Source organism: Anomaloglossus baeobatrachus, chromosome 7, assembly GCF_048569485.1.
Source record: "Anomaloglossus baeobatrachus isolate aAnoBae1 chromosome 7, aAnoBae1.hap1, whole genome shotgun sequence".
In the NCBI taxonomy this organism is placed as follows: Eukaryota; Metazoa; Chordata; class Amphibia; order Anura; family Aromobatidae; genus Anomaloglossus; species Anomaloglossus baeobatrachus.
Window position 1 is genome coordinate 110,158,229 of NC_134359.1, and position 26,794 is coordinate 110,185,022.

The window sequence follows — 26,794 nt, forward strand, 5'->3', positions numbered from 1 at the left end:
GCTGTGCTAGAGTTTGTCTCCTTTACTGGAGAGACAATTAAAATAGGCCATTAAGCTTTATTTCATAAATCATTATAAGACCCTGTGCGTTTTTACCCGCGGATTTGCTGCAGACATTCCTTGAGAAATGTTTGTAACCTTTCTGCAGACATTTCCCAGCAAAACCTATTGGAAAAAAAAAAAAAAGGACAAAAAGCAAAAAAAAAAAAAAAAAAAAAAAAAAAAAAACAAAACACTGTGCGCACACTGCATTTTTCCCTCAAGAAAATTCTTTCTGCAGAATTTCTTGAGAAAATTTCTTGAGAAAATGTGCATGTCACTTCTCTTCCGCAGGTACCTGCGGTATTTCACTCCATTCACTGTAATGTAATCGCAAAATACCACAGGTAGCAAATGATGTGCGGTATACCCTCGGTATAGCCACGGTTTACTTGCGGTAATGTTTATCGCTGCCTGCGTTTTGCAGGGAAGTGATGTCATTATGACAGGAAGAGGAAGCAGAGCAGAGAGTAAACTCACACAGATCACACTCCCTGGACGCCGCACGGAAGCACTTCTGTGTGACCTCCATCGGGTGCCCGTGCAGTCTGTGTCCCGCTCCAGCCCCGCGGCTGCCCGCACTGCGGTGTGTCAGTATCTGCCCGCCCTGCAGTATCAGCAGCTTCTCACACTGCAGTGCTGGCAGCCGCGGGGATGACGAGCGCTGCGGTCATGAGGTTAGATGAGATCATTACCTGCTGTGACGATCTCCTGCTCTTCTAACGTCAGCGCTGTCACTGCCTTCCGCTGTCACTGCCTTCCATTGCCCGCCACGTTCTCATGTCACGTCTCGCAGGCGGCCAGAGACTGTCACTAGGGGTGACGTCACGGGCTCCCGCTATTTTTCGCTGAGAACGCGGCGGGCATAGAAGTCAGTGACAGCGCTGACGTCAGGAGAGCAGCAGATCGTCACAGCAGGTAATGTACCTCGCTCCTGACAGCAGATCTCGTCATCTCCTGCAGTGACCTGGGCTGACCTATTGATGTTCGCTCAGGTTACTGCATTGCTCTCCCAGCCAATGGGGAACATTTTGTTCTTCATTGACTGGGACAGAGACTATGGTATGGATCATCGTGGGACCCCCTTATTGGATTACGCTGGACCTGGAATTGATTGTTCTTGTCAATAAATTGGTGAAAGAGGGAGTGTTTTGGGCAGTGTTTTTTCAAATAAAACTTTTTTTGTTGTCTATTTTTTATTTCTTACTGACTGGATTGGTGATGTCGGGTATCTGATAGATGCTTGACATCAGCAACCCCAGGGCCTGATGCCAGGTGACATTACACATCTGGCTTCAACCCCATATAATACCCAGTTTGCCACCGCACCAGGGCAATGGGATGAGTTGGGGCAAAGTGCCAGGATTGGCACGTCTAATGGATGCACCACTTCTGGGGTGGCTATGGCCTGCTATTTTTAGGCTGGGGAGTGTCCAATAACGGTGGACCTCCCTAGTCTGAGAATACCAGACCACAGCTGTCTGCTTTACCTTGGCTGGTGATCCAATTTAAGGGGGACCCCACGTTTTTTGTTTTAAATAATTTATTTAATGTAAAATAACAGCGTGGGGTGCCCTCTGTTTTGGATTACCAGCCAAGGTGAAGCTGCCAGCTGTGGTCTGCAGGCTGCAGCCGTCTGCTTTACCCTAGCTGGCTACAGAAGATAAAGGGGGACCTCATGTCGGGTTTTTTTTTTTAATTATTTATTTATTTTTTTGGCTAAATACAAGGCTAATCACCCTTTAGTGCCACATGAAAGTCACAAAAGGGTGCCAGCTTAGAATATGCAGGGGGGTGTGACATTATATAGATCTTTCTCATCTATTATCTATCCATCCATCTTTCCCTCTATCCATTATCTGTCTATCAATTATCTATTATCTATATTTATTGCAGTTACAGCATAAAATACTGCAGGGACCAACCTGCGGAAAAAAGCATGTGTTTTTCTCACGGTTTTGGTGCGTTTTTTACCGCAGGTGCGGTAATCTTCAACTTCCAGAAGTTTCTCAAGAAATTTTCTTGAGAAAAATCACTTTTCTAGTGCGCACATAGCCTTACACATGAAAACAAGCCACTCTGTAATAAATCTTATCAGACAAATCTGCTTCTTTCTCTGCTAGAATGGATTAGTCATTATCAAAATACTTAATTCTGGAGGTTAAATCTGTATTTGGTGAAGACTTTCCCATTAATGAGATAGGAGATGGTGCTGATGAAATTCTATGATTAGGGGGTGGAGCTCTGCCTCTAGCTCCTCCCATTGTCACAAAATCATCAGCACCATCTGCCATCTCCATAATGGGAAAGTCTTCAGTGAATACAGATTTTACCTCCAGAATTAAGAATCTTGATAATGACTGATCAATTCTGGCAGAGAAAGAAGCAGATTTCTCAGATAACATATTACAAAGCTGTTCATTATCATGCACATTATTTATAAATGAATAAAAATGCCCCATTCTAAACATTCCTTGGACCCTTTTTTCTTTCTTTGCTCTATAAGGCTGCTTTCACACCTCCGGTTTTTGCAGTGCGGCTCAAACCGGCTCAAAAACCTATGCAACGGATGCAGCGAAAAAAAATGGATCCGTTGCATAACTTTTTCCATGCGGCCCGTCCGTTTGACGGATGCGGCTTGATACTGAGCATACGCAGTGCAAAAAAAACCGCATCCGGCGGCCGGATGAGTTTTCTGCCGCAGGACGCCGAAACCTGCGTCCATAAGCTTGCATTGTAAATTGTGCCGCATGGCGCTGGATCTGGCATGATGCGTTTTTTTCGCCGGAGACAAAAACGTTCACTTGAACGTTTCATCCGGCTGCCGCATCAGCTAAATATGCCGCATCCGGCAAAAACTGGACGCAACGCAAGGCCATGCGGCACAATCCGGCGCTAATAAAAGTCTATGTGGAAAAACCGCATCCGGCGGCAAAAAAAAAACAAAAAAAAAAACGGATGCGGTTTTCCTGCAAAGCGCCGTAATGTGCCGCACAGCAAAAACCGGATGTGTGAAAGCAGGCTTATGCAACAAATCCATTTTGGACATGAACTCAATGTCTATTCCTAAAACAAACACAAATGTGTTTGGAATATCAGAATCAAGTATGAACAGAGTCTAATCAGCAATCAGAGTTCACATAGTCCGTGAAAAAGAAGAAGAAAAAAAAAAAAAAACAAAAGCATATTTTGGTCATTAACCTTTGCAAAGTAAGGCAGGTCTTGCATCTGTCAAGAATCACCGCAATCCAAAGAATACAAGGCACAGGTTATAGCGCTGCGCAGAAAAACGAACAACTCATACTAAATCCTCTTGAAAGGAATTCCAGATTCAGGATGGAGTACAACAAAGTCACCCTGGCTCACCATTACCAATGTAACCTAACAATCCCTGGCTATGCTATAAAGCAGGGGTGCACAACTAATTTTGGTTCGGAGCCCACATTGTCAGCTTGAGCCAATCCAATTGGCAGGAATAAAACATCAAAACACAACAGAAATGTTTCCTAGCTGCTGATCCCATTATTAGGACTTCTGTACTGTTCTCCATTCCATGGATTCACCTTTCTCCATGGTAGTTTATGGAAGACGCTGGCACAGTGAAGTGGTCCCCTTCTCCCATAAACTACACAGATTACAACAGCACTCATTTTCATCAGCTACTTCTTTACTCCATTGATCACTTACCTAAATGATGACTAGACCTGACCAGACATAGAAGCAGCCACCAGACAGTGTCACACAGAAGGCTGTAAGGGGCCACATGCAGCCCCTCGGCCACAAGTTGTGCACCCCTGATCTAAAGTCTCAAACCAAGAAAAGCAAAATAAAAGCTCACACAAGGCGTTACTCCGCTCTGGAGCCACTATTCCATGATGTGGCCCGTTCAGCCTTATAGTGACCACCAATTATTTACTGACCTTAGTTAAAATAGAATTGCATCCCCCTCACCGGTGAAAATGCAGCAGCCAACAACCTGCTGCATCAGCCATGATCACTGCTGGCACCGACCATGGCCGTTTAGCCTCTTAGAGATTAACATCCAACACCGCGGAGACACCATCACGTGTTTCTCAACGCAGTGACACTAGAACAAGGCCCCCTGGGAAAATATGCAAAACAAGGATGCCGCGGAGACAACATCACATGTTTCTCAACGCTGGCAGGAAACTAGCCAGGTCTTTCACCGGGAAGGAACAACCACAGGAAGGGCAGTCTCCAGTCAAGGAAACTGCCTATGCCAAAACATGGTATCCATCCACAGACAGCTGTTTCCTACTTCACACTGAGGAGGGGCAAATACCCCGAAACAGCTGTCTGTGGATGGATACCATGTTTTGGTATAGGCGGTTTCCTTGACTGGAGACTGCCCTTCCCGTGGTTGTTCCTTCCCGGTGAAAGACCTGGCTAGTTTCCTGCCAGCGTTGAGAAACATGTGATGGTGTCTCCGCAGCATTCTTGTTTAGCCTCTTAGATGCTGCTGTCAATAGTGACTAATGCATCTAGAGGGTAACAGTGTGGGGGGGCTCCTCTTAACCCCATCAGCACCCCAATATCACGAATCTGTATTCCTGATGGTTGTCATGGCAATTCAAAGCCAAATAACTGCCTAAGAGTCTTTCATTCCCATCATGCCACTTTGCACTAACAGGTTAAACCAAGCTCCAAAATCCTATCCCAATATGTAAGAATAATAATAATAATAATAATAAATATTAGCAAATATCTCCAATTAGAAATGTAGTATAGTTCTTCTGATTCGTTATGTCGCTTACCTCATGTTCAGGGCATTGCAGGACCTTAGATACCCATGATTATGACCACATATATAGTCACAGTTAGTTAGTTGCTCATGGTCATAACCATGGATACCTGAGGTCCTGCAATGCCCTGCACATGATTTAAGCTACATAGAGAATCAGAAGAACTATACTACATTTCTAATTGGAGGTATTTGCTATTATTACTCCGCCTACATATTAATTAAGAAATAAAGTCTGGAACGCTATTCGAAGTCTGAACTGGGTGCAAAAACCCTAAAAAAGTCACTATATAAAGAGAAGTGCTGCTGCACACCAGTGACAGTGCAAGGGGAATAAATGTAAAGCAGAAACTGCTGTGTGAATACTGACAAGAAAAATACAATAGCTATATGCAAGAATGAAAATATGACAATGGAATCTGCATTACTGCCATGAACTTTAAGAATAAAGAGAAATTTAGCTACTGAATTGATCAATGCAATAGAGCCCCAAAACTACGCCAAAGTATTTCTCTACGTTGGGGTCCCTAGCTAGTGTGTGTCCTCTCATGCAGTTAAAAAAACTTAGGCTGGGGCCACACGGGGACTACTGCGATCCCCTTGCATGACACTCGGCTCGTGCTGGCAGTACAGCAGAGCAGAGTGTCATGCGTGTGTCCTTGCTACTGAGGTCCGTTCGTGCGAGCAGACCTCAGCTGCGGGGGGGGGTGGGGGGTGGGCCGGCACTGAGGAGGGTAGGGAGGGATTTCTCTTCCTCTCTCCTGCGTAGCCGGCTATTGCCATTCTCGCACTGCACTGGCAGTACACCGGTGTACCGCGAGTGCAGTGCGATTGTTCTATAGCCCCATTCACTTGAATGGGTGCGAGAGAAAGTCTCGCATTACAGTCGCGGCATGCTGCGATTGTTTTCTCAGTCCGATTAGGGCTGAGAAAATACTCGCTCATGTGCGCTCACACACAGGCTAGAATTGGTCCGAGGGGAATGCGATGTTTTATAGCACTCCACTTGCACGGTTTTTCTCGCCGTGTGGCTTAGGCCTTACCGTGTGTGGGAAGCTGAGACCCAGGCTATGTACAGTGCTGGTCAAAAGTATTGGCACCCCTGCAATTCTGTCAGATAATAATCAGTTTCTTCTTGAAAATGATTGCAATCAAATTATTTGGTATTATCTTCATTTAATTTGTCTTCAATGAAAAAGAAAAAAAAAAAAAATTGTAATAAAGCCAAATTGGATATAATTCCACACCAAACATAAAAAAGGGGGTGGACAAAAGTATTGGCACGGTTTGAAAAATCATGTAATGCTTCTCTAATTTGTGTAACTTACCTGTGGCACCTAACAGGTGTTGGCAATAACTAAATCACACTTGCAGCCAGTTGACATGGATTAAAGTTGACTCAGCCTCTGTCCTGTGTCCTTGTGTGTACCACATTGAGCATGGAGAAAAGAAAGAAGACCAAAGAACTGTCTGAGGACTTGAGAATCCAAATTGTGAGGAAGCATGAGAAATCTCAATGCTACAAGTCCATCTCCAAAGACCTGAAAGTTCCTGTGTCTACGGTGCGCAGTGTCATCAAGAAGTTTAAAGCCCATGGCACTGTGGCTAACCTCCCTAGATGTGGAAGAAAAAGAAAAATTGCCGAGAGATTTCAACGCAAGATTGTGCGGATGGTGGATAAAGAACCTCGACTAACATCCAAACAAGTTCAAGCTGCCCTGCAGTCCGAGGGTACAACAGTGTCAACCCGTACTATCAGTCGGCGTCTGAATGAAATGGGACTGTATGGTAGGATATCCAGGAAGACCCCACTTCTTATTCCGAGACATAAAAAAGCCAGGCTGGAGTTTGCCAAAACTTACCTGAGAAAGCCTAAAACATTTTGGAAGAATGTTCTCTGGTCAGAAGAGACAAAAGTAGAGCTTTTTGGGAAAAGCCATCAACATAGAGTTTACAGGAAAAAAGGGGGAAAAAAAAGGGCATTCAAAGAAAAACACGGTCCCTACAGTCAAACATGGCGGAAGTTCCCTGATGTTTTGGGGTTGCTTTGCTGCCTCTGGCACTGGACTGCTTGACCGTGTGCATGGCATTATGAAGTCTGAAGACTACCAACAAATTTTGCAGCATAATGTAGGGCCCAGTGTGAGAAAGCGGGTCTCCCTCAGAGGTCATGGGTCTTCCAGCAGGACAATGACCCAAAACACACTTCAAAAAGCACTAGAAAATGGTTTGAGAGAAAGCACTGGAGACTACTAAAGTGGCCAGCAATGAGTCCAGACCTGAATCCCATAGAACACCTGTGGAGAGATCTCAAAATGGCAGTTTGGAGAAGGCACCCTTCAAATCTCAGGGACCTGGGGCAGTTTGCCAAAGAAGAATGGTCTAAAATTCCAGCAGAGCATTGTAAGAAACTCATTGATGGTTACCGGAAGCGGTTCGCAGTTATTTTGGCTAAAGGTTGTGCAACTAAGTATTAGGCTAAGGGTGCCAATACTTTTGTCTGGCCCATTTTTGGAGTTGTGTGTGAAATGATCAATGATTTGATTTTTGTTTCATTCTCTTTTGTGTTTTTTCATTGCAAGCAAAATAAATGAAGATAATACCAAAGAATTTGTGATTGGAATCATTTTCAGGAACAAACTGAGTATTATCTGACAGAATTGCAGGGGTGCCAATACTTATGGCAAGCACTGTATGTATAATGTGGACTGGTGATAGGTGTGGATGGGGTTCACAAATGAAAGACTACAAATCAATTAAGAAATAATGTCTGGAACACCATTCTGAGTCTGAACTGGGTGCAAAAACCCTAAAAACAGAAGAAAAAAACCTAAAAAAAAACCACATAGAAGGGCTGCACACCTCCTACATATTAGGGAAGGGTTAATAGATCACCTGGCAGCAATTTGGAATATGTAGAGTGGTACGGTTTTTAAAATGTTCTCACTTTGGGAGGTGGTTACAATATACAAGTCCCCCAAGGTCACTTCAAAATTAAATAGGTCCATTAAAAAAAAAAAAAAAAAAGTTTAAGTTTCCTTGGGGGAAAAAAAATAAAAAAACAAAAATGAAAAATTGCGGTTAATTTTCAAAGATGTAAACATTAACAAAAAAAAAAACAAAAAAAAAACAAAACACACACACACCACAACAGAAGTGAGGCGAAGGTTATTCACTTTTTTGTGTGGTGTGGCTAACCGGATTAGAAAGATAATCAAAGTTTGGAAATTGCAAAATGTGTCAAATTTCTGATATTTTATGCATTTAGAAACCCCCCCCCCCCTTCCCAAAACCCACCCCCCTAAATTTACCTAACATGAGTCACAAAAAAAAAAAAAAAAAAAGTTAGCCATATAAAGTGACATATGTCAGATGTAAAAATAATGGAACCGTGTGGAGTATTGGTAGACATGGTTATTAGAAAATACTCGGACTTTCTACCCAGAGAAATAAATAATCATCTGCACAGGAAGTGTCCCGTGTCACGTGCGCTCTCCGTCATGTGCATTCCCATTAGACAGTGCGCTGCTTTTTAGACACATTTTAAAGTGTATTCTTTATTCTGGTGACTAAACCACTGTCTGAATAATGACAAAGCTGTAATGGTGTCAGCACATGAGGGATGAGAGCACAGGGGAGGTTTCTAGCCGTCTATTGCCCACTAGATTACTACGGACGCTGCACTTTTAGGGGATTATAATGGGTATGTTAGAAGCGGACTGCACAAAAACTTGAAAATCCAGCTGTAAGCATGTCTCCTACATCATCCCCATATCCAATCATGGTCAGTAGTGTGATAAATCTCAGCATTTACAGAAATCTATGGGGGCAGCAGCACAACAGTTCCCCAACATCTAGGCAATAAGTGATCGGGCATGCTCGATTTCAATATGACCATTCCTTCATTCCCCTTGAACAAAGCAGCATTTGTCGCAATTACTGGTAAAAGATCAAGCAAAAAGAAAGATCAATGATCCACCAGAAGCCCTTTCATTTAGTGCTCAGACTGCCGTTCCGTTTGTCCTGTTCCTGTTTTTTTTGCAGAACTACTGACAGGACCATCTTTTCAATATTTTTTGTGTAGGATTGGATGGCACATGGAAGCACTTGTGAATTAGTTCCTTAAAAAAAAAAAAAAAAAAAAAAAAACCATCGGATGCCGTATGTCCATTCCGTTATTATGGAACATGTCCTGTTCTGTTCTGTAATAACGGACCGTGACTCAATACAAGTCAATGGGTCCGCAAAATCCCCGGAAGCCGCACGGAAGCACTTCAGTGTGGCTTACGTCTGGTGCCCCTGCTGTCTGTCCCGCACCGCAGCGTGTCAGCAGCTGCCCGCACCGCAGCGTGTCAGCAGCCACGGGGATGGCGAGCGCCGACATTAGGAGGTTAGCAAAGTTCATTACCTGCGTGATTAAGTCCGCTGCACTCCTGACATCAGCGCTTGTCACTGACTTCTATGCCCACTGAGTTCTCAAGTCTCGCGGGCGATCCGAGACTGACTAGCGGTGACGTCACGGGCCGCTCGCAATATTTCGCTTGTTAACGCGGGGGATGATGGAAGTCTGTAGTGAGCGTTGATATCAGGAGTGCGGCAGCATTCATCACCCAGGTAATTTACCTAGCTAACATCTTGAAGTCAGTGCTGGTCATGCCCTGCAGTGACCTGGGCTGACCTCATGAAGTTAGCTCAGGTCACTGCATTGCTCTCCAAGCCAATGGGGAACATTCTGTTCTTCATTGACTGGGACAGAGAGTATGGATCGTTGTGGGACCCCCTTAGGCTGCTTTCACACATCCGGTTTTTCCTGTGCGGCACAATCCGGCGCTTTGCAGAAAAAACGCAACTTTTTTTGCCGCCAGTTGCGGCTTTTTTTGCATAGACTTACATTAGTGCCGTATTGTGCTGCATGGGCTTGCGTTCCGTCCGTTTTTTGCCGCATGCGGCAGATTTAGCCGATGCGGCGGCCGGATGGAACGTTGCCTGGCATGTTTTTTTGTCAGGCGAAAAAAACAACGCATCGCGTCCGGCCGATGCGGCGCGATTTGCAATGCATGCCTAAGGACGCCACATGCGGCGTCCTGCAGCAAACACCGCATCCGGCCGCCGCATGCATTTTTTTCCACTGCGCATGCTCAGTATCCTGCCGCAAGCGGCAAAAACCGGACGGGCTGCTTGTTAAAAACTTATGCAAAGGATGCGGTTTTGTAGCCGCATCCGTTGCATAGGTTTTAGAGCCGGATTGGCCGGCTCTGCTAAAACCGGAGGTGTGAAAGCAGCCTTACTGGATCACGCTGGACCCGGATTTGTTTTTTTCTTTTCAATAAATTGGTAAAAAAAAGAGGGAATGTGTTGGGGAGTGTTTTTTATAACAAAAAAGTGTTTTTTTTTGTTATTGACTGGGTTAATGATGTCAGGTATCTGATAGAAGCCGCAACATCCCTAACCCCAGGGCTTGATGCCAGGTGGCATTACACAGCTGGTATCAACCCCATATATTACCCAGTTTGCCACCGCACCAGGGCAACTCAGGATGAGTCGGGGAAAGTCCCGGGACTGCTGCATCTCATAAATGCAGCAATTCCGGCCATCTGCTCGCTGATATTTTTAGGCTGGGAGGCTCCCAATAACGTGGGTCTCCCCAGCGTGAGAATACCAGCCAGCAGCTGTGAGGCTTTATCTTGGCTGGTAACAAAATTTGGAGGGGGGTGGGGGAAACCACACGCCATTTTTTTTAAATTATGTATTGTACTGTACGATATAGACCCGTCCACCGGAGGCTATGATTGATTGCAGTTTGATCAGCTGTCACTCAGCGTGGGGGCGCATCTAGCTGTAACCAATAAGACAGGGGGAGGGGGGGAAAGAATATGTATGAGCCTAATGAGCTACCAGCTTGGGAAAAACAGAGCAGTGTTGCAGCCGCCCTGGTGATCAGTGAGTATGAAGCGCTTGTTCCTACCCCTTTGCACCAGATTCTATTACCCATAGACTTTATATGGGGACCAGCATCTGGCCAAATACCCTGGACTGTAAGTAACTCTCCTCACTTTTTTTTTTTTTTTTTTTTTGCAAACCGCAAAAACAAACACGGAAGTCACACGTACCGTATACTGAACAGAACAGCCCGTATGCCGTTTTCACACGGATGCATCCATAGAAACACAGGACCGTTTTTTGCGGACCGCAGAAACGGAATGGTCATGTGAATGTAGCCTTATGGCCAAAATACGGTCTACTTTTTTACCTTCTCACATGCATGAAAACATCATAGGTAAAAAAATGCAGGCTAGTCTGGTTCGGCCACTTTCAATTCTCTGCCTTTGAGAGAAACCACGTGAGACTACTCAGGACATGACCGTCCACCCGCACAGGAAAGAGGGGAATCATGACAGTGTACATATCACACACAGTCACAATCTCACAATCTGCAGTAACCGAGTGACTGCAGATATTCTTCTTCATATATGTTCACGTTACATTTTTGCAGCAAAAATCCTATTTTCCAAAGTTTTACTGCAAATGGATGTACCAGCACATCTAGTGCGGACTCAGGAGCTGTGCCCAAAGCGACCACCGTGGGAGCTCGGTTTAATGGACAACTGAGCTACTGCAGTAAAAGCCAGGGCCGGAACCAATTGGGTTGTTAAAAACTAGATACCACAGTCAATAGTGACTGAGGCATTTGAAAGGTTGTTGGGCTCCATCTCTGTCACCCCATGGACCGCACCCCCACAAGATCATAATGTGCTGATTATATCCTCCAAGTCTGTCACATGGTGGCCTGTTAGTCCTAGCATAAGCAGGACCTAATGCCTCCTGTCCATCTAACACCTATGTACTGCAGGGCATGAGATCTGGCAGCGTTCGGGTGCACATGATCAGGACCCGATGCGTCCTGGACACGGCGGGTCCTGACCTGTGGAGCTGAGAGTCTCCTCCGCAGAAGACCGCAGCTGCTCGTGCCCACGATCTGGGCTTGGGCAGTTATGGTCTCCTGCTACACTTGTATATCCGCAGCAAAAGAACTGCCGTACTGCAGCTTGGGGAGCCGGACCACATTTCAGTTTACGCTGTGGGCAGTACATACACAGTGGGCATGGGATGTCTAGAAATCCCATTCACTAAGCTTGTACTGTACATTGCAGCATTTTGGACACAGCTGAAACACACCGCATCCATAACACTACGAACCCTGATTGTGGGCACGCAGCTTTAGACTATGAACATGCCGAGTATTTGGTTGCATAAATTTCAGTACAAAATCTGCATCTTTAGGCAAAAAAAAAAAAAATATTGCAGTATTTTTCCATGCATTTTAGGCTAGTTTCACACTTGCGTTGAACGGCATCCGTTGCATTGCGTTGTGTGACAGATGCAACGGATGTGTTGCATATAGTGGCACAACGGATCGTACAAAACAACGGAATCAGCTTTTTTTTTTTTTTTTTTTTAACACAGTTTTACCGGCGGCAGACTATTGTGAACTTGTGAACGATCAGCTGATCACCCGGAGACCGGGCGGTCAGCTGATCGCTCACAGCAGCCGGTCGCCGGGTGATCAGCTGATCATTCGGCCGCCGAGAATGTGTGCGGTGGGCGGAGTGCGTGGAGCAGAGTGGGTCCATGGCGCTGAAGTGAGTGTGAGTGAGTGAGTACACATGCGGAGTGAAGTGCGGGAGGGGGCGGAGCCAGTCAGGGAAAGTGTCGGGCTTTCTGCACACGTAGCCAGGGTAAATATCGGGTAACTAGGCAAAGCACTTTGCTTGGTTACCCGATGTGTACCCTGGTTACGGGTGCAGGGAGCCAGAGAGAGTATGCGCAGTGAAATCCTAAGGATTCCGCTGCTCAAAAAAAAAAAAAAAGTTACATGCTGCGTTCCTTCCACCCGGCGGAAGCAACGCAGCGTCGGCCAGTGGAAGCAACGCAGGTACTTTTGGCACAATCAGTCATCCATACAAGTCTATGGGAAACAGCGGAATCCGTTAACGGATTCCGCTGTTTTCCAAAAGGGCGGATTGTGACGGAAGGAAAAAAAACAAACAAACACAAGTGTGAAAGTACCCTAAGGTGGAAAAACCCTGAAAGCATTGACATGCTGCAGATTATTTTCTGCACTACATCTGAAAGGAGAAAATAAGTAACGTGCACAAAACTTGAGAATCTTTAGTGACTTTGCTGGCATAAGGATGGGCATGCAGATTTGAGGCAAAATTTCACCCAAACACGCATAAAAAAAAAAAAAAAAAAAAAAAAAAAAAAAAAAAAAAAACACAAAACTGTGAGGCACATGGCCTTACACTGACAGGAGGCTTTTTAGACCCTGCTTATGGCGGACTACTGCACCTACCAGACCAAGACTTCAGGCTGCAATAATATGAAACGGTCACACCATTTCACCCTTACAGTAAACCCTTAGAAAAAAAATATATATATATATATAATATTATATTATACATACATACATACATACATACATACATACACAATGCAAAATAGAAAAATGATAGCCATACAGGCAAAGAAATCAAGCAATAGGTGTCCATAATAGAGTAGGTGTAAAAGGCCATGGAAAGTCATGACACCAGCTAAAATCTTCCGTATTTAAAAAGCAATCCTGCCACTTTGTGAAAAATAACATCAGCTGATTCAACTGATGTCCTATAAAAAAGGGATATGAAGGTGCCCACAAGAAACATCTCATGGTCAGTAAAACCAGTGAGCTGTCTCAAGAGCTTCGCAACCTTATTGTCGCAAAACATACTGAAGGCATTGGTTACAATAGAATTTCTAACTACATTTCAGTAGTTAGAAATTAAAAGTATTAGTGCACTGGAGGCCATTTCCCATGATCAGTGAGCCAAGATTCCACAGGAGAGCTGCCAGAAGCTGCTGACTGGCTATGCATCACGTTTTTTCGTTTTTTTTGTTTTTTTTAGTAGGTCATAATTGCCAAAGCTACTTTAAGTACTAAAATAGTTTATCATGATTGGGGTTGAATAATCTTGCAGCAGTCATTTACATATTAATATACACAGTTTTAGGCCGGTGTGAAAAAAAAAAAAAAAAAAAAATGATGCAAAGTAAAAATGATTTAAAAAAATAGAAGTTTATCTTTATCAATTACCAAAATGTAAAGTGAATAAACAAAAGAGAAAACTATCATATAGATACAGTGGAACCTTGGTTTACAAGAACAATCTGTTCTGGGACTGTGCTTGTAAACCAAGTTACTTGTCTAGCAAAGCAAAATTTCCCATAGGAAATAATGCAAGCTCATACAATTCGTTCCACAACTTGTGCAATGTCCCATCCTGGTCCCCTATTGTGCCATTCTACACATGCACAAACACACACACACCCACATATTATGCTCATCTTACCTTCCGTTCCATCGCAGGCCTTCCCGTTCTTGTAGTTCGCCGGTACAAGATGTGTATCGGGTAACCATTGCACCAATGGAGTAACTTCAGCTGCCAGAGCGCTGACCTCAAGGCAGGAGCCGCTTGCCTGATTGGTCAGCGCGCTACCTTTGAGAAGCGGCTGACAGCGGAAGTTCCTCCATTGTCACGATTGTTACCCGATACACAACATGTACTGGCGAACTACAAGAACCGGGAGGCCGGCGAGGGAACGGAAGGTAAGATGAGCAAAATATATGTGTGAGTGTGCGTGTGGACTGCAAGAGTGGGTCAGAGCGCAGTAAGAGTACGGACCCAGAAGTGTGTGCGGTGAGTATTTGCTCGTACAGCAAAGCTTGCTCGTAAACAGTTACAAATTTACAGCAAGCTTTGCTCATATAGTGAAATACTCACACAGTTACTCGTAAACCCAGGTTCCACTGTATTTGGTGTGAACGCCCTTTACTCTTCTCAGCAGTCTGTTTGCACTGCAAGTTTATTGTGAATGATAATCTCAGAATAAAAAGTAAAAAGAAAAGAAAGGTGCCTACGCAGGAGTGTGATGGGAGGACTGTGTGAATGACTTAGTACACATCATCCACACGGAGCAGGGACTGAGAACGGCGATGGACGGAAAAGAGGAGATGCCGGGCCCATCGGACTGGACCACCCTGTAGGAGAGTATAATAAAAGCGTTTTTTTTTTTGTTTTTTTTTATTATCCAGATCAGTCTGGGCTCTTGTATACCGTATTCTAGAGTGTCGTATATAACAGCTTACTGGTGGTGGCCGCAGCTTATATAGGGGACAAATCTGATGACTGGTGCCCTTTACAAAACACAGGTATATATTTATCCATCACGTGATACCATCAGGGAGGCATCTGATTGGCTGCATGTCTGGGGATGTTGTCTTGCTGCAGAATAAATGTGGTGCCAACGTCCTGAAGAACTCTTTGGCATAAAGAATAAGGAGTCCTGGAGGTGAAGAAATGGCCGCCAGAGAGCCCAGATCCCAACATCACAGCCTGTCTAAGATTACATGAAGAGCCCACATGCACAGAAGATTTGTGGTAAATCTACAAGATGTTTAAAACAACCTCCCCACCAAGTTCCTTTACAAACTGTACAAGGCTATGTTCACACATTGCATTTTTGCAGTGAATTAAAACATGTACTGCAGACAAATGACAGACAAAAAAAGAAATAAATAAAAGGAAGAACAGCAAAATATACTTTTTGGAAGCAGTTTTTTTTTTTTTTACTGCTAAAATAACAGATTTTAGCTGCAGAAAAACGCAGCAAAAAAAAATACAGTGTGTGAACATAGCCAAAAGGGTGACTAGGAGAATTGATGCTAATATACACGAACATCCACAGCATCCAAATAAATCCTCAATGCAGAGGATCACATGGGCAATATTTTCAACAAACAGGGCGGAACGCCACAAGCCAAGGAGGCCACTTGGCCAATGGATATTTGAAATATAACCATTTTGTTGATTGTCAATATTAACATTTTCTAATGATCTGTCCTGTGTAATACGATGTCAGGGAAATGAGCGGAGGTAACTGTATGTGATTGGTAGGACACTGATTGTTTACACTATTTAATCTGTGCACAGTGATATAGTTAGTGTATGCTTGATGGGCTGAAACGTCGCTTGCCTCACCTAATGGGACGCGGTCTCTTTTTTCCGGCTGTCTTGATGTAAAGGGCGATCACACCGGATGTGGATTTCATTTCCATTTCTGTTTTGTTAATTCACTTTGCATTTTATTAATACAAATAAACTGTTCTTACTTTTCAAACAATTCTTTCTTTGCACCATTTTTTTACCTACACCCTTCAGTCCATCATTCAATAATCCAGAAAGTCTGATGGTTACTATAAGGTTATATGCGCACTAGGCCGTTTTACCCGCGGATTTGCTGCGGAAATTTCTGCAATCTTTGTGCAGACATTTCCCAGCAAATCCTATGAAAGTGTGCTCGCTGCGGATTTTTCTCAAGAAATTTCCTTGAGAAGATTTTCTTGAGAAAATTTCTTGAGAAAATGAGCATGTCAATTCTTTTCCGCAGGTACCTACGGATTTCTGCAGTACAGCCTGCAAAATCCGCAGGGAACAACCTGCGGGAAAAATCGCAGCGAATTCGCGGCTAATCCGCGGCAAATCCGCATGCGGATTTACCGCAGATTTGGTGCAGATTTTTTCCGGAGGTCCGGAAATCTTCCACTCCCAGAAGTTTCTCAAGAAATTTTCTTGAGAAAATTCACATTTCTAGTGCGCACATAGCCTGTTACTATTGTTACCAGCAGAAAAGTGAAATATAAAAATGAAGATACAAACAATTTGGAAGTTGCTACAACAAAATTTATGGCAACAGATGTTGAAGTAACCGAACTGGCTCCACTGGTTCAACATTTAAAGGGAACCTGTCAGGTGTAATATGCACCCAGAACCATGGGCAGCTCTCTGTGCCCATTAGTGGTTCCCGTCTGTCTGTCTGTTGCTGTATACACTAGCATAAACAGAACTTTAGAAAAAGTATTGCTAAAGATAGTTTATTATATGCTAATGAGGGTAACAACTAGTTGCAAGGGCATTAATTCCCTGGTAGTCAGCCTACATAGCATGGTAGCACGCCCCTGTGGGTGTAGTAACCTGCTAATGAATACGCAGCGACTCGCACATACCTCACTCTTAATGGCGGATGCGCACAATCCGGAGTTCCCAGCACTTCCGGTCATGCGCACTATACCTCACTGAAGCCGGGAAAGCTTACACCCAGCATCATTTTAGTGCGCATGATTGGAAGCCCCGGGGACTCCGGATCGTGCCCAGTGTGCATCCATCCACCGCTGGCCGCCATGAAGAGTAAGGTATGTGCGCATCACTGCATATTCATTAGCAGGTTAGTACATTCAAAAGGGCGTGCTAGCATGCCATGTGGGCCAACTAGCCAAGGGGTCTAACGCCATTGCGACTAGTCACTAGCCTCATTAGCATATGATAAAAGTGGAGTGTTTGTAAAGAAATGTGTACAATTCCTACAATTTCTATCAGATATTTTTGTTCAAACCTTCAAATTAAACATTACAATCTGCACTTGAATTCTGTTGTAGAGGTTTCATTTCAAATCCAATGTGGTGGCATGCAGAGCCCAACTCGCGAAAATTGTGTCACTGTCCAAATATTTCTGGACCTAACTAATATATATATATATATATATATATATATATATATATATATATATATATATATATATATATATATATATATATATATATATATATATATATATATATATATATATATATATATATATATATATATATATATATATATATATATATATATATATATATATATATATATATATAAAATTTTACCAAGTTGTAATATAAAGAAAAGAAAAACAAAAAAAACCCCACAATTCTCCCGAGTTCAACAGTTGAGTGCACCCCAGTAGATTTGTCAGAACACTTACAGTTTCCTTTCAGAATCCACATTTTCTATGGGGTACCATACTGCAACATACTGCCACAAATGTGGGCTGTTGACGCCAAACAAGATTTGATATTCTGCACAACCCCCAAAAAATTCCTTAAACGCATTCAAGACCTTCCAGCAAAACAAAGTACACCAAAAGGAAAGGAGCAAAGCTAAACTTTAGATTACAAAATTCTTATTAAGGCCTCTTGCGCACGTCCGTGCATAACACACACGTCTTGCATGGTCCGTGGGATAGGTGCGAGCACGTGTGTGTGTTTGTGTGTAGCGTGTGTTGTCAGTGTGACTTCCACATAGCGCATTGACAGCATGAACTTCTATAGTTACCTGTCCATGGTGCGGCTTTCTCCAAGCTGCTGCTTCCGGTCCTCGGTACAGTGCATATGCAATGAGCATAATGAGCGGGGGACACAGCAGGGCCGAAGACAGAAGCACTGGGGACAGGCGAGTATAAAAAAGCATTTTATTTGACAGGCGTGTGGTTTTCTCCAGTACGTGTCACACGGATCACATCAGTGTACGGGCCGTGTGACACCCGTGCTGCCGGAGAAAAACGTGACATGTCTATGTGTGGAGCACAGACAATTATTATCCACACGGACACACAGTCCATGTGAAAACATGCACGTGTGCGCAGACCCATTGCTTTTAATGGGTCTACATGTGTCAGTGTCTCCGGTACGTGTGAAAACGGATCTCACATATACCAAACACACGGACGTGTGAAGGGGGCCTAACAAGAATTTAAACACAGATAAGCCTCATTGTTCAATAAGGTGTCCAGCAGAAAGTGGACTACAAAAGGACCTTCCTGAAATAAATCCTCTTCCTATTTTATGAAAGCAATAGCACCACATGGAGGAGAAGTGTCATAAAACCTTAGAAAAAACAATGTTTTTATACACAACAGGTGAAGGCTACTAGAAGATCAGAAAATATTTACTATCAGCCAGAATACTGTAATTAAAGTAAGACATTTTTGTTAACATTTTGTATCTGCAACTATTTCAGATGTCCGGGCCATTCACGGAAGTTAACATCTTACCAGGAGAGTCTTCTGATGAAAAGGATTAAAGAAAATAGACATGCAAGTTCAGTTATTTAAAGAACCAAAAAGCCAAACTGGGCTATTTCCTGTGACACAATATGGTACACACTGCTGAGGAATGGCATGGGGGTGTCATCCATGAAGGAAGCCTCTCCAAAAGATCGTGCAAAAAAAAGCTGCAACAATTTGCCAGGACTCATGCTGAGAAATATGAAGACTCTATACTCTGAAGTGATGAGACTAAGATAAAAGGTTTTGGAACAGACTGCTTCAGAACCGTATGGCGTCACAAAAGGTGAGAAATACAAAGAAAAATGCATTGTGCCTTCAGTGAAACATGGAGGTGGCAGTGTCCTGATGTGGGGCTGCATGAATATACACAACACCTCCAGCTCCACATGTATATCTATAACCCCCTGCCATTACATGTATATACACAGCACCACTGACACTTTGCGTATACACATCATACCTGGCAACACACACACACACAAACACACAATTTATATTACATACACACACCCGCTAGCACTACCTCTGTATACACACACTCCCAACATCCTGCTGCCCCAGTGCTACCTGTATATACTGCAGCCATACCTGGGTATATACACACGTCCATCCTGTATATACCACATCCACTCCCAGCCATACCTATACAGCGGGTGCGGAAAGTATTCAGACCCCTTTAAAGTTTTCATTCTTTGTTTCATTGCAGCCATTTGGTGAATTCAAAAAAGTTATTTTTTTTCTCAATAAAACTCTGCACCCCGTCTTCACAGAAGAAGAAAAAAAAAAAAAAAAAAAAAAAAAAAAAAAATTTAGAAATTTTTGCAAATTTATTAAACAATAAAAACTGAAATATCACAGGGTCATAAGTATTCAGACCCTTTGCTCATTTGCTCAGACACTCCTATTTAAGTCACATGCTGTTCATTTCCTTGTGATGGTTCTACTCCATCGGAGTCCAGTGTGTTTCATTAAACTGATAGGACTTGATTTGGAAAGGCACACACCTGTCTATATAAGACCTGAGCTCACGGTGCATGTCACACCAAATGAGAATCATGCGGTCAAAGGAATTGCCCAAGGAGCTCAGAAGCAGAATTGTGGCAAAGCACAGATCTGGCCAAGGTTACAAAAGAATTTCTGCAGTCCTCAAGGTTCCTAAAAATCACAGTGGCCTCCATAATCCTTAAATGGAAGAAGTTTGAGACCACCAGAACTCTTCCTAGACCTGGCCGTACAGCTAAACTGAGCAATCGTGGGAGAAGAGCCTTGGTGAGAGAGGAAAGAAGAACCCCAAGATCACTGTGGCTGAGCTCCGGAGATGCAGTATGGAGATTGGAGAAAGATCCACAAAATCAACTATGAGTGCAGCCTCCACCAGTCAGGCCTTTATGGCAGAGTGGCCCGAAGGAAGCCTCTCCTCAGTGCAAGACTTATGAAAGCCCTCATGGAGTTTGCAAAAAAACACATGAAGGACTCCCAGACTATGAGAAATAAGATTCTCTGGTCTAATGAGATGAAGATAGATCTTTGTTGATAATTCTAAGCAGTATGTGTGGAGAAAACCAGGCACTGCTCATCACCTACCCAATACAATCCCAACAGTGAAACATGGTGGTGGCAGCATCATGCTATGGGGGTGTTTTTCAGCTGCAGAGACAGAATGACTGGTTGCAATTAAAGGAAAGATTAATATGGCCAAATACAGAGATATCCTGGAAGAAAACCTCTTCCAGAGTGCTCAGGACCTCAGACTTGGTTGAAGGTTCCCCTTCCAACAAGACAATGACCCTAAGCACACAGCTAAAATAACAAAGGAGTGGCTTCAGAACAACTCTGTGACCATTCTTGACTGGCCCAGCCAGAGCCCTGACCTAAACCCAATTGAGCATCTCTAGAGAGACCTGAAAATGGCTGCCCACCAACGTTCACCATCCAACCTGACGGATCTGGAGTGGATCTGCTAGGAAGAATGGCAGAGGATCCCCAAATCCAGGGGTGAAAAAAAACCTTGCATCATTCCCAAGAAGACTCATGGCTGTACTAGCTCAAAAGAGGGTGCTTCTACTTAATACTGAGCAAAGGGGCTAAATACTTATCACCATGTGATGTCAGTTTTTCTTGTTTAATAAATTTGCAAAAATTTCTACTTCTGTTTTTTTCCTGTCAAAATGAAAAAAATTGAACTTTAGAATTTACCAAACGGCTGCAATGAAACAAAGTGAACAATTTAAAAGGAGTCTGAATACTTTCCGTACCCACTGTATATACACACACCGCGTCCCACCCCCGGCCATACCCTGTGTATATACCGCTTCCCACCCCCCCCCCCCCCACCATACCCTGTGTATATACCGCTTCCCACCCCCCCCCCCCCCCCACCATACCCTGTGTATATACCGCTTCCCACCCCCCCCCCCCACCATACCCTGTGTATATACCGCTTCCCACCCCCCCCCCCCCCACCATACCCTGTGTATATACCGCTTCCCACCCCCCCCCCCCCACCATACCCTGTGTATATACCGCTTCCCCCCCCCCCCCACCATACCCTGTGTATATACCGCTTCCCCCCCCCCCCCACCATACCCTGTGTATATACCGCTTCCCCCCCCCCCCCACCATACCCTGTGTATATACCGCTTCCCACCCCCCCCCCACCATACCCTGTGTATATACCGCTTCCCACCCCCCCCACCATACCCTGTGTATATACCGCTTCCCACCCCCCCACCATACCCTGTGTATATACCGCTTCCCACCCCCCCACCATACCCTGTGTATATACACCGCTTCCCACCCCCCCACCATACCCTGTGTATATACACCGCTTCCCACCCCTCCACCATACCCTGTGTATATACACCGCTTCCCACCCCCCCACCATACCCTGTGTATATACACCGCTTCCCACCCCCCCACCATACCCTGTGTATATACACCGCTTCCCACCCCCCCACCATACCCTGTGTATATACACCGCTTCCCACCCCCTCCCCCATACCCTGTGTATATACACCGCTTCCCACCCCCTCCCCCACCATACCCTGTGTATATACACCGCTTCCCACCCCCTCCCCCACCATACCCTGTGTATATACCGCTTCCCACCCCCCGCCCACCATACCCTGTGTATATACCGCTTCCCACCCCCCGCCCACCATACCCTGTGTATATACTGCTTCCCCCCCCCACCATACCCTGTGTATATACCGCTTCCCACCCCCCGCCATACCTACGTGTATACCACTTCCCACCCCCCCCCGCCATACCTACGTGTATACCACTTCCCACCCCCCCCCCGCCATACCTACGTGTATACCACTTCCCACCCCCCCCCGCCATACCTACGTGTATACCACTTCCCACCCCCCCCCCCGCCATACCTACGTGTATACCACTTCCCATACCTATATATTATATACACACACACACACACACACGTGTCCCACTCCCGGCCATACCTATATACACCACGTCTCCCCATGTTACCCCTATTCACAATGACCCCACTCCGGACAGGTCACCCCCACATACAGCTTGATATGAGAACAGCATGGTGGGCGGTAACCCGGGCACAGCGCCCCGAGCCCCGCAGTAACTTTCCCGTGCCCGGCAGTGGGCGCAGGAGGCCGGACACAGTGACCGGCCCGGCGGAGGGCAGTGAGTGCTCCCCGGGAGTTGAGCGCCGGCAGCTCTGTACGGGGTATGGCATTCTAGTGATGCCCTCTGTCAGAGCTCAGCCTCTGCACTGGACCGGGCCCGGTGCCCTCAGCCCCCGTCCCCCCGGCCGCTGCCCCCACACGGGCTCCCGGCGGCCGGGCTGGGTGCGGCCTGACCCCGGTGACATACTCACAGACAGCACGCTCATCCGGAGCGGAGGCTCCAGCACACACGCCATCTTGGTCATCCCGCCTACAGCCGCACATTCTGCACGGCTGGGGTAGTAACGGACTCTCTTCGGAAGCATGGCGGGGCCGTCTCATACCGGTTGTGATAGAAAATAATCACATATTTTTTTTTCTTTTGCTTATTTTATTGTAACAAGGCGGAGACTTGTCTGTTGTGTGGAAAGTGCGGAGTGGACATGCGCGCAGGTTTACGTGGAGTGACAGCTGCGGAGTGCGGCGCCTGGACGCGGGATTATTTCCACGGGAGACAGAAGGCGGAGATGTGCCGGGGATCGCACCCTGCACAGTACTACCGGGAGACCGAGCGCTGCGGCCGGACACCATCATCAACAGCTCGGAAAGATTAACAGCTGTGTAATGGGATTGTTCGGAGTTTCGGGTTTATTCTCAGCTTCATAGACTGATATTAATGCACAGAACTTGCTTTTTGCAGTTTACTAATTATTAAAATTTCCAGCTGTTCTTTGTTTACTGCTTGTTGCCTAGGAGACCGACCACTTCAGCTATCTACCTTGTAAGCACTGCGCTGAATCTGGCCCTGCGGTAACAGTGCGCTCCAGCGAGCGGCCTTCAAAACAGGAGAGACCAAGCACTGCGCATGTCCGGTCACCTGCTAGAGGTCAGCGGTGGTCGGTTACCTATGCAACAAACTATATAAGACAAAAGCGTTAAAGGGAACCTGTCACCCCTTTTTCGGTGTATAAACAGCGGCCACCACCAGTGGGCTCCTATATACAGCATTCTAACATGCAGTATATAAGAGCCCAGGCCGCTGCGTAGAACGTAAAAATTACTACATAATACTTACCTAACGGTCACTGCGGTGGAGTTGGGCCATATGGGCGTCTCTGTTTTCCGGTGCCGGCGCCGCCTCTTTCTGAAGCCTGTGTGCATGACGCGTCCTACGTCATACACACTCGCCGGTCCCGCGCAGGCGCACTACAATACTTTGATCTGCCCTGTTCAGGACCTAAATGCTGGCGAGTGTAGATGACGTCGGATGCGTCATGCACCGCGGCTAGAGAAGAAGGAGGACAAAGATGGCCGAAGGAGGAGGCGCCGGAGAACGGAGACGACCATCATTAGGCCCACCGAGTGACCGTTAGGTAAGTATTGTAAAGTGTTTTTTACGTTCTACACAGCGGCCTGGGCTCTGATATACAGCATGTCAGAATGCGTATATAAGAGCCCACTGGTGGTGGCCGCAGCTTATACGCCAAAAAACTGGTGACAGGTTCTCTTAAATATGGAGTGGCAAAAAAATTATGACTTTGAAATAAACTTTCAAATTATTGCATATTTTCTGCTGTAAGTTTCCCTCAGTTCTGTTTTATATAGAAAAAAGTTTGAAATTACACAATATTAGTAATTATAATAATAATTATGATTTCTATAGCGCCAACATATTCCGCAGCGCTTTACAATTCAGAGGTTCATACATAAACAATCATAAGTAACCATTATAGAAGATACAATAATTAAAGCAAAAATAAAGACAGCCCTGCTCTTAAGAGCTTACGATCTACAATGGGGTGAGGTGGGGGTGATGAGGTACAGGTGCTTATTTAGCAGATATTTCCTGCACACAGTATGGGTGATGGGTTGACTAACGTCCTCATATACAGAGGATGATGCTTGCGGTGTGTGAAGCATGTGGCAGGATGTGGACTACTGGGAACCTCACTATGTGGAGTGAGGCATCTGGGATGATGCAGACTGCGGGAAACCCCGATCCATGGAGTTAGGCATCTTGGAGGAGGTGGACCACTGGGAATCCTAGTCCATGGAGTGGGTGTCAAGGCATCTGGGACGATGTGGACTGATGGGAGCCTTGCCCCATGGAGTGGGCATGCTGTATCGGGAAGGATGCGGACTGCTGTTGAACCTTGCTATGTGGAGTAAGCATGCGACATCTGACAGGATGCAGACTGCTGGGAACCTCACTCCATGGAGAAGCCGTGCGGCATCTGGGGGGATGCAGACTGCTGGGAACCTCACTCCATGGAGTGCCGTGTGACATCTGGGAGGATGCAGACTGCTGTGAACCTCACTCCATGGAGTGCCATGTGACATCTGGGAGGATGCAGACTGCTGGGAACCTCACTCCATGGAGAAGCCGTGTGACATCTGGGAGGATGCAGACTGCTGTGAACCTCACTCCATGGAGTGCCGTGTGACATCTGGGAGGATGCAGACTGCTGGGAACCTCACTCCATGGAGTGCCGTGTGACATCTGGGAGGATGCAGACTGCTGTGAACCTCACTCCGTGGAGTGCCCATGTGACATCTGGGAGGATGCAGACTGCTGGGAACCTCACTCCGTGGAGTGCCCATGTGACATCTGGGAGGATGCAGACTGCTGGGAACCTCACTCCATGGAGAAGCCGTGCGGCATCTGGGGGGATGCAGACTGCTGGGAACCTCACTCCATGGAGTGCCGTGTGACATCTGGGAGGATGCAGACTGCTGGGAACCTCACTCCATGGAGAAGCCGTGCGGCATCTGGGGGGATGCAGACTGCTGGGAACCTCACTCCATGGAGAAGCCGTGTGACATCTGGGAGAATGCAGACTGCTGTGAACCTCACTCTATGGAGTGCCCATGTGACATCTGGGAGAATGCAGACTGCTGTGAACCTCACTCCATGGAGAAGCCGTGTGACATCTGGGAGAATGCAGACTGCTGTGAACCTCACTCCATGGAGTGCCCATGTGACATCTGGGAGAATGCAGACTGCTGTGGACCTCACTCCATGGAGTGCCCATGTGACATCTGGGAGAATGCAGACTGCTGTGAACCTCACTCCATGGAGTGCCCATGTGACATCTGGGAGGATGCAGACTGCTGTGAACCTCACTCCATGGAGAGGCCGTGTGACATCTGGGAGAATGCAGACTGCTGTGAACCTCACTCCATGGAGAGGCCGTGTGACATCTGGGAGAATGCAGACTGCTGTGAACCTCACTCCATGGAGAGGCCGTGTGACATCTGGGAGGATGCAGACTGCTGTGAACCTCACTCCATGGAGAGGCCGTGTGACATCTGGGAGGATGCAGACTGCTGTGAACCTCACTCCATGGAGAGGCCGTGTGACATCTGGGAGAATGCAGACTGCTGTGAACCTCACTCCGTGGAGTGCCCATGTGACATCTGGGAGAATGCAGACTGCTGGGAATCTCGCTCCATGGAGTGCCCATGTGACATCTGGGAGAATGCAGACTGCTGTGAACCTCACTCCGTGGAGTGCCCATGTGACATCTGGGAGAATGCAGACTGCTGTGAACCTCACTCCGTGGAGTGCCCATGTGACATCTGGGAGAATGCAGACTGCTGGGAATCTCGCTCCATGGAGTGCCCATGTGACATCTGGGAGAATGCAGACTGCTGTGAACCTCACTCCATGGAGTGCCGTGTGACATCTGGGAGAATGCAGACTGCTGTGAACCTCACTCCGTGGAGTGCCCATGTGACATCTGGGAGGATGCAGACTGCTGTGAACCTCACTCCATGGAGAGGCCGTGTGACATCTGGGAGGATGCAGACTGCTGTGAACCTCACTCCATGGAGAGGCCGTGTGACATCTGGGAGAATGCAGACTGCTGTGAACCTCACTCCGTGGAGTGCCCATGTGACATCTGGGAGAATGCAGACTGCTGGGAATCTCGCTCCATGGAGTGCCCATGTGACATCTGGGAGAATGCAGACTGCTGTGAACCTCACTCCGTGGAGTGCCCATGTGACATCTGGGAGAATGCAGACTGCTGTGAACCTCACTCCGTGGAGTGCCCATGTGACATCTGGGAGAATGCAGACTGCTGGGAATCTCGCTCCATGGAGTGCCCATTTGACATCTGGGAGAATGCAGACTGCTGGGAATCTCGCTCCATGGAGTGGAGCATTCTCAATTGCAGAAGAAGCCGAGTGCAGAGCTCAGCAGCCCTATAGGGAATGAGTGGCGTTACGGTCGAGCATGCACAGTGCCATTATTCTAAAGGGGATATACTGTATGTTCTTCTTTCTGCCAGTTGGTACAGGTCTTAGGCTGCTTTCACACATCCGGTTTTAGCAGTGCGGCTAAATCCGTCTCTAAAACCTATGCAATGGATGC

The 26,794-nt window shown here is 46.0% G+C and overlaps 1 protein-coding gene across 2 annotated transcripts in view; it reads right to left on the reverse strand.

Moving 5' to 3' along the window:
• The window catches only part of ARMC8 (armadillo repeat containing 8), a 218,410-nt gene extending 195,695 nt beyond the window's left edge, over nt 1-22,715 (reverse strand). For both annotated transcript variants that reach the window (XM_075317585.1, XM_075317584.1), the window contains exon 1: nt 22,632-22,715. In XM_075317585.1, coding sequence (XP_075173700.1) covers nt 22,632-22,685 — 54 coding nt within the window. In that variant the 5' untranslated portion in view covers nt 22,686-22,715. The remainder of the gene's footprint in view (nt 1-22,631) is intronic.
• Nucleotides 22,716-26,794: the final 4,079 nt, after the last annotated feature.